This window comes from Bubalus bubalis, chromosome 18, assembly GCF_019923935.1.
Source record: "Bubalus bubalis isolate 160015118507 breed Murrah chromosome 18, NDDB_SH_1, whole genome shotgun sequence".
Lineage (NCBI taxonomy): Eukaryota > Metazoa > Chordata > Mammalia > Artiodactyla > Bovidae > Bubalus > Bubalus bubalis.
The window spans coordinates 3,346,417-3,361,669 of NC_059174.1; the positions used below are offsets into that span (position 1 = coordinate 3,346,417).

Here is a 15,253-nt window from a genome sequence, read left to right on the forward strand (position 1 = left end):
TGTGTTGCAAGGAGGCACAACAACATAGCCTTCTTGTGCTTAGGAACCAGAGTGAAATCAACAAAGAACATGGGACAAATAGAATACATGTTTACAGGATGAGAGCTGAAGCAAGGAGTCACAGCCTGGCTCTGTTCAACTTCAGCTGGGCAACTGAAATTCATATTGGGCAACTTTTAATTTTTTTGGCTTTGTACCTGCAGACATGCAGGAACGCCTCAAGAACTGATTTGGGGATTCAAATAAGTTTTAGTGAGTAGCCAAATTCATAAATGAGGAGAATCTGATACACATACATACATTGGCTATGTTATGTTTTTATGCATAATACTTTAGTAATTTATAGGCCGTGTGCATTTTTCATGACCATCTCAATGGTAAAGAAATTATTAATTTCACTTTATTGAGAGGAATTATTTTATTTTCTAATAAATCAACATTTACCTTATTATATTACATTACTAATGCCTATTTTAGTTCCTTGAGGTGCTTTACCAAGGTTATCAAAAAGTATTAATGAAAAAGAGGACATTCACAAAGCTTAAAACCCTTTAAAGAGCAAGCAGTGGAAGACAGAGACACAGATAATCCAGTTAGGAGACAGCAAAGTGTTTTCAGAAGCTCCAGAATGTTGAAATATATTCAAACAAAAGTGACAGTCCCAGAATGTAACAAGCCAGTGAAAAATACATGTTACAACTTGAGACTTTCCTTACTGATCTGGTTTTGCAAATGAGAAAAGCAAGACTCAGGGAAGTTCAGGGAGGCAGGCTGAGGAATATCATTAGGGATAGATCAAGAGCTGAAACCTGGATCTGTCTCCCAGCCTGAAAATGTTTCCTCTAGAAAAGGCTACATTCTATCAGCATCTCATTGCCTGTAACCAATAACCTATCCTCAAGGTACAGCAATCAGGCATACCAATTTTGAAGGCAAGACAAAAGGCTGGATTGGTAGTTTTCAAATGTGTAACTAAAGAAAAAATTCTTAGTTAAGAATTACTATCCAACAGATGAATCCACATGGATTTAAATTCCTTTAACCATTACAAGCTAAAAGATACAAAGAAAATCTCATTTGAATGGATAATTTCCGAAACTTAAAAGTCTGAAAATTTTTTCTAAAAACAGTCTTCTAAATAAAATTTAAAAAATTTTAGGATAATGTGAATCCCAGTGGTTGTCTCTGTTGTAATGTACAGGGCTTTTTTTTTTCTTCTTCTTCTTCATGAAAGCCTTTTCTATATTGAAATAGTTTTATGTAAGAAATGTCTCATCAAACATTACACTGTGAGGACATCTTTTCAGTGTGGAGAAAGTGATGAAGCGGTACAGCTGTGGCTTTTGAAGTTTTGTGGAAATGATAATTCTATAGCTTAAGCTCACCTTTTCCTGGGCACCCACTTCCAAGGCTCCTGGATTTAGTTTCACTGACTCAGTAAGTTTAGAGACCAAGACCTGGGTCTCTGCTCTATTAAATGCAAGCTCCCCATGTGATTCCGAGATAAGGGCTCCTGAGACCCTTTCATGAGAAGGCTGGAGAGTGTGAGACTTAAAACAGCAAAACTATCTTTACTACAGGGATTTCAACAATAGAGGCCTTCCTAATAGCTATGAGAGTCAGTAACTAACTACCATTATTTAAATGCGCCTTGTTTACATGCAGTTTTGCCCCAGGATGCTAGCTGCTTTTTTATCTCTCAGCTTTCCTTAACACAGCACTTCCGGCCTGTTCTTCAAGTCTTTATCACCTCTATCACCCGCAGCTATTAATCCTGAAGGAATACGCACTCTGCAACTGTGTTGCTTAAACAGCATTTTTTTTTTTCTTTACACTGTTATCACATTAAAAAATAGCAGTCAGCCCAAGATAAATCAAGTTCTTAATTACTCAGTTGCTTAACATACAGTCTATATATTAGAAATCACTTCAGGGAGAGAAATCACTTCAGGTCTACACCAGTAGAGCTAAAATGCCTTTCAGTGTTTTAGCATGTATATTAATTTCATAGATTTTTCTGCTCTCTCTCTTTACTCATTTCCCTGTGTTTCCCTACCTTGACAACTCTCTTTGCATTTGGTAAAGGATCATTTTCAAAAAAATTAAATCATGACTCTTATACAGATATAAAAAATAAAAGCTAAACACGTTTTGAAGATTTTATGTAATGTTTACCTTACTAATAATGGAAGATCCTCTGGAGAAGGAAATGGCACCCCACTCCAGTAACTTTGCCTGGAAAATCCCATGGACGGAGGAGCCAGGTAGGCTACAGTCCATGGGGTCGCAAAGAGTCGGACACAACTGAGCGATTTCACTTTCCCTTTCACTTTACTAATGAGGGGGCTTCCCTGGTGGCTTGGCTGGTAAAGAATCTGCCTGCAATGCAGGAGACCTAGGTTCAATCCCTGGGTTTGGAAGATCCCTTGGAGACGGGAACAGCTGCCCACTCCAGTATTCTGGCCTGGAGAATTCCATGGACTGTATAGTCCATGAGGTTGCAAAGAGGCGGACACGACTGAGCGACTTTCACTTTCACTTTACTAATGAGGAAACTGGTAAGATGTAATAGCCAGCTGTAAGATGTTTCAAAGAACAGACATATCTCTACGTCGGTAATACTGAAATGACTGTGCCGGTCGAGGCAAAACCAGCTTCTTCCACAGCAGAGGAACCCAGACAGCCTCTAGCAGGTAGAATTTGCCGGCCTGTAGACAGGAATTACTTGTTATAAGGAAACAACGACTTTCTTTCTAAGCAAAACAAACAACAACAACAACAAAGTAAGTCTGTGTTAAAGGATGATTTAAATATGTCTTACAAGTTAGAGATAGTGGACTTCTCTGGAGAAATTCAAAGCTTATCTCCTGCAGATTTATTTGCCTACCTTCTAAGAGTGATAAACACCTGAGGACTTGCCCGCCTCCTCCTTGAAGAAGATTTGTTGCGTTCCAGAGTCCTCTCACTCTTAGGAGGGGTGGAGGTGTGCCAGCCATCCTCTGTAAGCTCCAAGTCTCGTATTTTAGGGGTCCCTGTCTCATGGTGCAACTCTAGTGTGCACATAGAAGGCAAGATAACTTGTTAGCTTGCAAGTGGGAGGTCTCATACCCTTCACAGTTGCAGCCTTAGCATTATTTTGCAGTCGCATCAGATGTCTACTATTTCCAAAGTTCGAAAGCAGCTAAAAGGAGATCACACAGATCGCCTGGAAGACTGTGCTCTAGTGTGGGCAGTGCTTTGGTTCTAGTCACTCATTTATTTATCCCTTCAGTAACTAGTGTCTTTCTCTGCATGTTGTGCCCAGCCACGCACTAGAGGTGCTATGATTAGCGAATTAGAATCCATCATTCTTCTAGTAGAGCTTACAGACCAGTGGGAAAACCCAATTTAATAAATCACAGAACACTGAATTACGCATAGTGAAGTCTTTGTCTTTTATAGTTGTAATTTCTAAGCAGGTATTTGTAGAAACATTGGATACCATGATCATGTCCAAAAGAACAGTATAACAGTTTGCAGAGATTCCTCTGTTAGTAAAACACATGAGAAATGGAGCCTGGATGTTGGGCCCTCATGTCCATTGCCCAGAATCCACTGTGATGCTTTCATTCCCTCTCCTTTGCCCTGGACATCTTAATTGCTGATAAGTGCAGTGTCCGCATAGCTTCATCTTTGTAGCACTCTTTATTGAAAGTGAACTCGCTTGCAGAAACTATCATAATATGGAAATTTTAGAATTTCAAAAGGAGACATTTCTCTGAGCTGCCCTTTAGCAGCTGACATGCACTGTGGCCTTGGATTGCTTACAACACCTTAAGAGACCTTGAAAGAACATGATGTGTTCATCATGACCCAGAGGATGCTAAACGATAGGGAAGTCCCTCTAAGGGTGACCTGAAAGGCAAAGAGACAAAGGCTTCAAGTAGGTTTATTGTCCAGCTCTTTTGACAGCTACTCAGCCAGAGGTGAGCTGCTTCACCCACGCCATTGATTCCCTACAATAAAGGATGAATGGTTCTGCTGAATAATAAAAGCAGAGTCCAGCAGAGGCTAGGTTAACACATTTGCCCAGTTAATAGTCTTAAATTTCTAATAGCCAAGACTGTGTGGCTAAAATGATAGAATTTCAGAATTAATATATTGCCTCCTATATTCTCCCCCTCACCTTTTTTTTTTTTAGAATTTGGAAATGGAGGCTCAGATTTCACTTGACTTTCTTAAGGGTGCTGACCCGTGCCAGATCCGCAAACTCGGCTCTCCTGGTGATCTCGCTGTCCTGCTGTCTGGCCATCCATAATTAATTTCACTAGCTTGTATATCATGTCCTCTTTGAGGAAAACAATTTACTGATCAGGCTTTTCAGTCAGCTGAAATTCAAGGTGGAAATGAAAGCAATGGTTTTTATTGCTATAAAAGGCTATGGTTTCAGAGAAAAATTATGTTCCACTCATGGAAGAGAATATGGCTGTCAAATTTGCCTCATGTCTCATTTATTTAATAGGCTTCTCTATTCAAAATTCTGATGACCAGGAGAGGGGTGGGAGTGGAATTCCTTGTTCTGATTGTGTTGATCCATGTGAATGTATTCGCTGAAAACAGGGGGGCTGGGTATCTCTACCGACTGTTTTCCTCCAATTTAGACTCTTCCCCTGTAATACCGAAGAGTTATGTGACTTAACGGCACATTTATAGCAGAGTTTTGACAACTTCCCATCTGTTTCTCACCTATTAAATCAGAGGCCTTTTGATTAATGTGTTCTTAGGCCTGCGTATATCATGGTAAATATAATATGAAGTTGATTGCTGGGAAAGTTGAAAGACAGATACAATATGTCTATCTTCTGTTACAACCCTTGTAGGGTTTTTGTTTCATCTAAATAATTTTGGTAATCAGTGTGATGGAAATGTTTGCAGACATTCAGGACCAATAGTGGTAGCTCTCGCACACACGCAGAGATGTTTTATTTTTCTTGTGAGTCAAGATGCTGATGCTGCACCACGCATTCAGAAGCATAACTTGCTATTGCACCGCATAACTGTGCAGGTCGCATGGTACCTAAATGAATATTTCAAATTTGACTTTAAAAGAAATAGGGGTAATTCTGGTGTAATTTCCTAACATCTGTGTCCTATGAATATGTATTGATGTGCATGTGTTTGTGTATGTAGATTAATCATATTACATATAGTTTTGTATCCTGCATTCCCCACTTAAATATTTTGTACATTTTCCCATATTATTAAAAAAAGTGCTCTGAAGCTTGATTTAAAAGGGAAATAGATGTACACTCATAATTAAAAGTTGTCTGAAGGGAGATATATGGGCCATAAAAAGTTGACTTTCTTTTTGCTGGCAGCATGGATGATTTCCAAGGATGGATAAATCATTGCTTATGTTATGTAATTTAAAATATTTTAAAGATTCAAAGATGCATTTTTTTCATACTGTAACATCTCTGAATTCAGGATGTATCAACAATCAGCAGTGTTTTACAGTTATAATAGGCAGCATTATTCTTTTCTTTCTTAAACAAAATTAATGATGCATCTTTTAAAAGTAGAATGTCAGATTTGATGAAATGTACAAAATTTAATAATCAGTTTTCTTAATATTTTTACCATGAATGCTTTCTGGCTGAATTTTATGAAAAAGTAGAATAAAAACACTGCAAATGCATGACAATCATATAAACTTCACAGAAAATAATCATTTTACTATAATTTTAAAATTTTAAGAATCCATTTTTGTTGATTCTACCTCTCAGAGAGGTTTGATGACTAGAAAAATTTGACTCAGATAAAAGGTGATTTTGATTTTCTTTATTTATTTTAACTTTTGCAGACTAGTGATGGTCTCCTCTCTTTCTTCCCCCATTTCTGCATACAAGAAACTGCATGGACCATCATACAGCACAATGGCTCTGATGTCACAAGAGTCCGAAATACCAACCCAGAGAACCCCTACACTGGGTTTTTCGAGTATGTGGCCAGCATGGAGCAGCTCCTGGCCACCATGAACCGCGCAGAGCACTGTGAGCAGGAGCTAACCTACTACTGCAAGAAGTCGCCGCTAGTAAGCAAGGAAGGTAAGTGAACTGGGGCATCCGTCCCCCTACCCATGGGGTGCCTTACTGCACCAGCTCCTGCAGAGTTTAATCCTGCCAAGGTGCTGGCATAGGGCTGCCCAGGGCGTGTGCTTCCCAAGTGTTTAGCAAGCCTGTCACAGTCGGGAAGTCACGGAGATGCTGTTGCCTGAAGAAAAGAACAAGGTCAGCTGACACTGAGCTTTGTTCAAAGCCTTGACTGTCTCTGGCGTCTCTTTCTGGCCTCAATTGGAGGGCTGCACAGAAAGGGCTTCCTCCTCATACTCGGTGAATGCTCAGTGTCAGTCCCTTGTAAAGGGCAAGTGACACATTCAGTTTGTTTTTATCATGGGAAAGAGCTAATAAAAATATGACTCCGTTTTCTGAAAGTGACTCTTCCGTGTGACTCTTTCACGGATTGTTGACAAGTTACCCTCTGGGTATAACTGAAAATTAGAGCAGGCTGCTGGAAACATGGCTTTTTTTTTTTTTTTTTTTTTTTTTCCCCAGTAGCTCAAATAGGAATCAGAAAACCATGTTTAACTCTTTCTCTTATTCTACCTTTAATAATCAGTTTCTGCTCCTAAATTCTGATTCTAGTTTGTGTTTTCTCCCTTTAGAACATCTCATTATGTGAGACTATCTCGAGTCCCACCAGGTCTGCCTTGATGTAGGCTTTAATGACTGGATACATGAAGCTATTGCAAGACCTTTCCTACTGGCCTCTCAACTGGCCATCAGTCCTTATCTCCTACCCACCCAATGTAGCATCCACACGATTAATCTGTGTAAAGAAAATTAACCTTTAAGAAACACTGCTTCCATCAGGACCCTGTACTGTTTAAGAAGCTCTGATGTCCTCCTCGCTCCTCTGTCCAATACAGATTCTTCTGTCTAGACACCTCCATGCCACCAGGTGGAGGGTGGGGCAACACATATAAAGTGAAATTGAAGTGAGCTTCCCTGGTGGCTCAGACGGTAAAGCGTCTGCCTGCAATGTGGGAGACCCGGGTTCGATCCCTGGGTTGGGAAGATCCCCTGGAGAAGGAAATGGCAACCCACTCCAGTGCTCTTGCCTGGAAAATTCCATGGACTGAGGAGCCTGGTGGGCTACAGTCCATGTGGTTGCAAAGTGTCAGACATGACTAAGCAACTTCACTTCACTCACCTCTCTTTCCAGCTCTCCAGTGCATCATGCTTACAGTGATCCTACCAGTTTAGTATGCGACTGATGGTTCATTGTTAGTGAATATCTATCTTGGAATCTATATAAATAGATAAGCAAGTATGGAAGTGTAGTCTAAGAGGAAAATTGAAAGTCACTCAGTCATGTCTGACTCTTTGTGACCCCCTGAACAAAGGATACTGAAGAGGGTAGCATTTTCCTTCTCCAGGGGATCTTTCCAACCCAGGAATTGAACCCAGGTCTCCCACATTGCAGGCAGATTCTTTACCAGCTGAGCCACAAGGGAAACCCTTCTAAGAGAAAAGAGAACCATAAATACAGAAGGGTAAATGAATGTGATGAAACAAAATGAAACTAAGTTGCTTGACTAGAGAAGAAAGAAAAGGAAAGACAATGGTCAGAGTCACAAATGAGTCAAACTCTAAAAGAACAAGAAAACAAAATCCCCAAGGATGCCAGTGAGTGAGCCGAGCCCCACACGACGGCGAGGGGATGGCAGTGAGTGTGAAAGTGTTTCCTGCCGTCAGGGCTGGTGGCGCCACACATCTTGCTCTTGAGGCTCCCCAGGTGTTTCAGCCAGGCTTGGGAGCCACTGGCGAAGAGAATAGTAAACTCTAGAAGGCTCTAGAACCGGGGCTGGGGGTAGCCATTGAATACACAGATTTTTTTCAGGTCCATGACCCTAGAATCCATATAGAATGGATTTGAGGTGGAAAAGAAGGAACAGTTTGGATTTTGAGGTTGCAATAAGGAATGTACGGGAAAGATCAGGAAGGAGGTGTGAGACAAGTTAAATTTACAGTTTCAAATCTTGAAACTATAACAGCATCAAGCAATAATGGTGCTGTGATTATGGATGAATAAAGTGGAAATGTTTATGAAAATGTTTCCAGCGAGATGTGGGTCCTCCAGCTCGGCACACTGGAAGGGTGGTCAGTGGGAATACTTAAGCCATTTGAAATTTTATTCATAACTATGGGAGTAGAAGTGATCCACCGTCATTCCTGATATTTTATTGTTTTAATTTCAACTTTAAAATTTTCTCATGCTTTTCTTAATTCTTTCTTATATAAATTCTTTAGGACACTTCAATAAGACTAAGGAAATCAGAGGTATTTGGTATCCTTAAAATATTCAGTGGTTTCTACTTCCTAGGGAAGATAGCAAATTTAGATGTGAAAATACTATTCAGTATTTAAGAATAATGATTTATTTTTTAAAAATCTATAACCACATAATGTTTTAAGCAGAATGTCGAAATAGATCTATTAAATGTTTCAAGTAGGTTTTGCCTTCAGTTGATGAGTTAATCATGCAGTTAAAGAGAATGAAGATTGTTGATATTGAGTAGTACGTTAACATAAGCCTCCAACAGCTCCTTGATTTCTTGGCACAGTGCACAGGAATGTATAGTAATGCTGAGTGAGAACTTACCTGCATGAGCACAGATCCAATGTAATAGTAAGATTTATGAGCATTGGCATTTGTAAGTAAGGGAGAAATTAGAAAAAGGAAGGCTAGTGGCCACAACTTGAAAGGTTTGAAAGTCAGTGGAAAGATGATCGCACACCTTTAAAGAGCTGACTGATTTGATGTTGCCTTCTTCTCACGCCCTGACTCTCCAGTGACTGTGATTTTTCCCCTCTAACTTGTTTTTCCCCTAAGACAGATTTCCTGCAAACCATATCTAAATGTTCCGTCTATTCCTTGCTCTAGCTTCTTGGCATCATTTTAGTCTTAGCTCCGTGAAGGAGTTGGTAACTGAACATTCATCATAGAAAGAAATGCATTTGGTTGAGGGAAACTTTGTTTTTGAGTGTCGTATTTGCTTTGGGCATAAAGATCTTTCAGTGTTATTTCTGTAGTCTCTGAAGAAGTAGCCAAGCCAGTAAACAGAAGAAAAAATATGTACTTTCGAATATATCTTGAATCATAGTGAGGGAATGCCATACCATGCCTAAACAGCTAGTTTATCTTTAGTCGATAAGTATATTGAGATAAATCACTGACTTTACACAGCATTTCATAATGTTCCAGTAGGCATATTATGTTCTCAAATCAATTTTGTTTCTCATATGTTAATTCCTGTGGATTATAATTTGATGCCTTGTTGTTTCAAAAAATTATTTTTAAAGAAATGTCATGTGTGAACTCTCAGTACATTTTTTTTTTATATTATGCCTGAATTAAATAGAAACTGCTGGTTTCTTTCCTATTCAAAGAAAAATATATCAATCATTTAAGCTTAAATAATAAAATATATTTTTTAAAGTTTTCTTAAGGAAATACCATCAGTTATGAAGTTTGGAATATCACTACATCAAACCAGTCTTTCCTCCTTTCATTTTTTTTAATGATTTGGGAAAGAAGGGAATTATACTGGGATGGAAGGTCACAGGTTATAAAGCAGGTGTCGTTTTTCTCACCTTTATTTTTCAGATGGAACCCCTCTAAGCTGGTGGGTTGGAAGAACCAATGAAACACAAACTTACTGGGGAGGCTCTTTGCCTGCTCCTCACCAATGTAGCTGTGGACTGGAGGGGAGCTGCGCTGACTCTCAGTATCGCTGCAACTGTGACGCTGGCCGGGATGAATGGTGATTGTCATGGCCCTTATGCAAATCAAGTTCATTATTAGCTTTAAATGACTCACTGCCACTATGTAGCTAGGTAGATACTGAACAACTTAGTACAGTGAAGAAATGAGATAAAGGTATGTTTGATGAAATGTATTGCAACTAATCTGATTTCTAGATGGGAAGATTGTGATCTTTTTATTTGAATGTTGTGGTAATAGAGCATGAGTCATGCACCTTTTATTTTTGTGATATGATGAAACAGAGGCATCTGGTTCATGCTTGCTTTTCATTTTGAGTCAATTATCATTATCTTTGAAATTAAGAATAATTAAGAATTATATTCTCAAAACATAGTTACATAAATATATTAAAATTTACATAAATTATATTTAAATAAATATATTTAAAACTAACATATCTCTTCAGTAGTCTTGCCTATAAACCTTTAAATATGTAAGCTTAGACTTTCCCACAATTACTTAAACATGTAGCTCTTTTATTTTCTTAAAGGATGCATTATACTATGAAAAACTGATATTCTGTTTATCATATTTTGAAAAAGGAAATCGACAATATTTAGATTTTATATTGAGCTTGAAATGTTTTATTTATTCATTTGACATTACATTTATTCATTTGAAAAATATCAAAGACTGTGTTAGATCAAAAAGCAGATTATTTTATGCCTCTAAAGGAGGCATCTGTATGCAGTCATCATTGTACTTTTATTGTTATGTGTTCATCATGAAGAACATTGTCTCTCTTACTTAAAGCCCAGTTTTTCAAATTTTCTACTATTTTTGGAAGATACTTTTTTATTCTTGCTGCCTTCACACACACACACACACAAATGCCCACAGTGTATTTTAAAATGTGAATAAAAATTTTTTTTAAAAAACTAATCTAATCACCAATAGGCTTCCCAGGTGGCTCAGTGGTAAAGAATCTACCTGCCAATGCAGGAGATGCGGGGTCAGTCCTAGAGTCAGGAAGAGTGCCTGGAGAAGGAAATGGCAGCCCACTCCAGTATTCTTGCCTGGGAAAGCCCATGGACGGAGGAGCCTGCCAGCTACAGTCCATGGGGTCACTAAAGAATCAGACATGACGTGGCAACTAAACAACAACGTCAGTCACCAATAACTCTCCTATCCCTGCATGACATTTTATTCATTAAAAATAATATTTAAAAATAAGATTTTGAAACTTTTCATATTAAATTCTGCTTATGCTTAAGTAGCTTGTGTAGAACTAACCTAACCCCAGATAACATTTATAATCCCAGGAAAACTATTTATTAAAAACACCTACTTGAAGCAAGGATAGATAAGAAAGCCTTCCTTAGCCATCAATGCAGAGAAATAGAGGAAACAATAGAATAGGAAAGGCTAGTGATCTCTTCAAGAAAATTAGAGATACCAAGGACTATTTGATGCAAAGATGGGCTCAATAAAGGACAGAAATGGTATGGACCTAAAGGAAGCAGAGATATTAAAAAGAGGTGGCAAGAATACACAGAAGAACTGTACAAAAAAGATTTTCATGACTCAGATAATCATGATGGTGTGATCACTCACCTAGAGCTGGACATCCTGGAACATGAAGTCAAGTGGGCCTTAGGAAGCATCACTACAAACAAAGCTAGTGGAGGTGATGGAATTCCAGTAGAGCTATTTCAAATCCTGAAAGATGATGCTGTGAAAGTGCTGTACGCAATATGTCAGTAAATTTGGAAAACTAAGCAGTGGCCATGGGACTGGAAAAGGTCAGTTTTCATTCCAATCCCAAAGGAAAGGCAATGCCAAAGAATGCTCAAACTACCGCACAATTGCACTCATCTCACATGCTAGTAAAGTAATGCTCAAAATTCTCCAAGCCAAGCTTCAGCAATACATGAACTGTGAACTTCCAAATGTTCAATCTGGTTTTAGAAAACACAGAGGAACCAGATATCAAATTGCCAACATCCTCTGGATCATCGAAAAAGCAAGAGAGTTCTAGAAAAACATCTGCATCTGCTTTATTGACTATGCCAAAGCCTTTGACTGTGTGGATCACAATAAACTGGAAAGTTCTGAAAGAGATGGGAATACCAGACCACCTGACCTGCCTCTTGAGAAACCAGTATGCAGGTCAGGAGGCAATAGTTAGAACTGGACATGGAAGAACAGACTGGTTCCAAATAGGAAAAGGAGTCCGTCAAGGCTGTATATTATCACCCTACTTATTTAACTTCTATGCAGAGTACATCATGAGAAACACTGGGCTGGAAGAAGCGTAAGCTAGAATCAAGATTGCTGGGAGATATATCAATAACCTCAGATATGCAGATGACACCATCTTTATGGCAGAAAGTGAAGAGGAACTAAAAAGCCTCTTGATGAAAGTGAAAGAGGAGAGTAAAAAAGTTGGTTTAAAACTCAACATTCAGAAAACTAAGATCATGGCATCCAGTCCCATCACTTCATGGCAAATAGATGGGGAAACAGTGGAAACAGTGGCTGACTTTATTCTTTTGGGCTGAAAAATCACTGCAGATGGTGATTGCAGGCATGAAATTAAAAGACGCTTACCCCTTGGAAGGAAAGTTATGACCAACCTAGATAGCATATTCAAAAGCAGAGATATTACTTTGCCAACAAAGGTCCGTCTAGTCAAGACTATGGTTTTTCCAGTGGTCATGTATGGATATGAGAGTTGGACTGTGAAGAAAGCTGAGCGCTGAAGAATTGATGCTTTTGAACTGTGGTGTTGGAGAAGACTCTTGAGAGTCCCTTGGACTGCAAGGAGATCCAACCAGTCCATTCTGAAGGAGATCAGCCCTGGGATTTCTTTGGAAGGAATGATGCTAAAGCTGAAACTCCAGTACTTTGGCCACCTCATGCGAAGAGTTGACTCATTGGAAAAGACCCTGATGCTGGGAAAGATTGAGGGCAGGAGAAGAAGGGGACGACAGAGGATGAGATGGTTGGATGGCATCACTGACTCAATGAACATGATTTTGGGTAATCTCCAGGAGTTGGTGATGGTAGGCCTAGCATGCTACAGTTCAGTTCAGTTCAGTCGCTCAGTTGTGTCTGACTCTTTGCGACCCCATGAATCATGTGCTACAGTTCATGGGGTCACAAAGAGTCAGATAGGACTGAGTGACTGAACTGAACTGAACTGAACTTGAAGCAAGTGGAAAATAACCAAATGTAGGCAGAAACTCCCAGGGTTGTGAGCCTTCAACCCTTCAAAGAAGGGAGTATCAGTGGATGAGATTTATGTTTAGATGCCTTTTCTTTGAAACTACTCACCAGATCACCTGCCATGGGGTGGCTAGAACTCAAAGAGGTTACTAGAGTCTGGGTGCGGGGTTGTGGAGGTGGGGGCAGCTGCAGGTATCAGAAGAAGATTCAGAGCAACCAGAATGACTGGAAATGGATTTCTGGACATTTTGGAATGGAGAAAACCACTTGAGAGGAGACCACTGTATCAGCTCCTCTAGAACCCTGACCTCTGAGCTGTACATGCACAGGGGCGATTTCTAGGAACCAAGCAGAGAGATGCAGCTGGACCACTGATCCCGCGATACAGGGATTTCAGCAGCAACCACCAGAGAGACCAGATTGGGAGTGTAAGTCTCCTTGGTTGACTTGGGCTTTGTAAAGCCCTAGATATAGAAATGACAGAAGGTCCAGGCCTTTACAGCAAAGACTATGTCCCCAAACTGAGTATGATTGAAAACTACCAGTGAAACTGACCCAGGACCACCCCGATGAAGTAAAAACAAGCCTCCAGCGTTTATTGTGATAAGGTTGTGATTTAACTGTTTGTGAAAACAAAAACCAAGCCTTCTGAGAAGGAAAGCAGATTCTAGAGTCTCTACAGTGTATCACCCATAAAATCCAGAATATTGTAGCAATGGTTGCTTATTCCAAAAAAAAAAAAAAAAAAAAAAGCAAACTTTGATCCAAAGTCAAGAAAATAAAAGTTCCAGCAGAAACAGGTACAGTTAGAAATATAATAGCTTTCTTAATATAAGTTATTTATCTTATGTGAGTAATCCTTTTTTCTCTCTGAAAATTTTTAGGATGACAGGTTTGTTTGTTTGTTTGTTTTTTTGTCTTTCAGTATTTTAAAGATGTACCTCCGCTATCTTCTTGCTTGCATTGTTTTTGAAAATAAATCTACTGCCATCCAAAAAAAAAAAAAAAAAGAAACAGGTGCTGGGTCACTGGTGTCTTATTAGCAGGCAAACATATTAAATCAACTCTTAAAAAAAATGTATAAAAAATTAAAGGTAAAAGTAATCACAAAGGAACCAAGGGTATTCTAAGCAGATAAATTAGAACTTTATTAAAGAGGCAAATGTACATTTTAGAACAGAAAAGTACAACATCTGAAGTTAAATATTCACTGCATAGATTTCAACTCTTATGGGGGTTAGCAAAAGAAATCTTCAGTAAACCTGAAGACAGATCAGTATAAATCATTCAATCTGAAGAATGCAGGAAAAAAAAAATTTTGAAAGAAAAATTGACAGACCCTTTGTGGCTTGTGGGAAAATATCTATGATTTAACAGGCAAGAAATTGGAGTCCCAGAGCGGCAGGAAATAAAATGAGGCAAAAGTATATATCGTTTGATGAAACCATGGCTGAAAATCTCTCAAATTTGCTTAATAAACATCTCTGGAAGCAAGCCCCCAAGATGGCCCCCAATTATCCACACTGCCTGTTATTCACACCACTGTGTGATTTCCTTCTCTTATGTGTTGCATGGACCTTGTGACTTGCTCTTAAAGAATAGTATATGGTAAAATGATGAGATGTCACTTCAGAGACTGAGTTACAAAAGACTATGACTTCTAACATGCTTGAAATTCACTCTGCATCTTCTAGCCTTCTTGTTTGATACAGCAGCCTGCCATGTTGTGAGCTGTTGTGGACAAAGATTCGAGGGTCACCCTCAACCAGCAGCTGGTGAATACCCAAGGCTTTCAGTTCAGTGCCCAGCAAGTAGTAGAATACTGCCAGTAGCCACAGGAGTGAGCCTTCCCCACCCGAGCACTGAGTTGACTTCAATCCTTGCCAACGCTTTGAGTGTAGCCTTGAGATGCTGAACCAGAGGGTCGTAAAGCAGAAGAATCACAGATTATATAAAAGGTCTTAAGCTACCACTTTGTTTTGGGGGATAATTTGTTATGCATTAGTATCAACAGATAACTAATACAACTTCAATGATGTTTTGAAAGTAGTCAGTTTGGGTGAATCTGGTGGAACACCTTCCACACAGGGTAATCAGGATGCAAATGAAGGTGACCTCCCATCAGAAGACAATGAAATGACACCTTTTGTGGGGAAAGAGAAGGCAGTGTCGACCTAGACTTTGACAGAGGACAAAAATACATTTCACAAATGAAAGT

General features: G+C 39.2%; 1 protein-coding gene across 2 annotated transcripts in view; it reads left to right on the forward strand.

Annotated features, from left to right (window-relative positions):
* Positions 1-15,253, forward strand: part of CNTNAP4 (contactin associated protein family member 4) — a 283,423-nt gene that overhangs the window by 208,790 nt on the left and 59,380 nt on the right. For both annotated transcript variants that reach the window (XM_045163204.1, XM_045163205.1), the window contains 2 exons: positions 5,889-6,086; positions 9,709-9,865. In XM_045163204.1, coding sequence (XP_045019139.1) covers positions 5,889-6,086; positions 9,709-9,865 — 355 coding nt within the window. The remainder of the gene's footprint in view (positions 1-5,888; positions 6,087-9,708; positions 9,866-15,253) is intronic.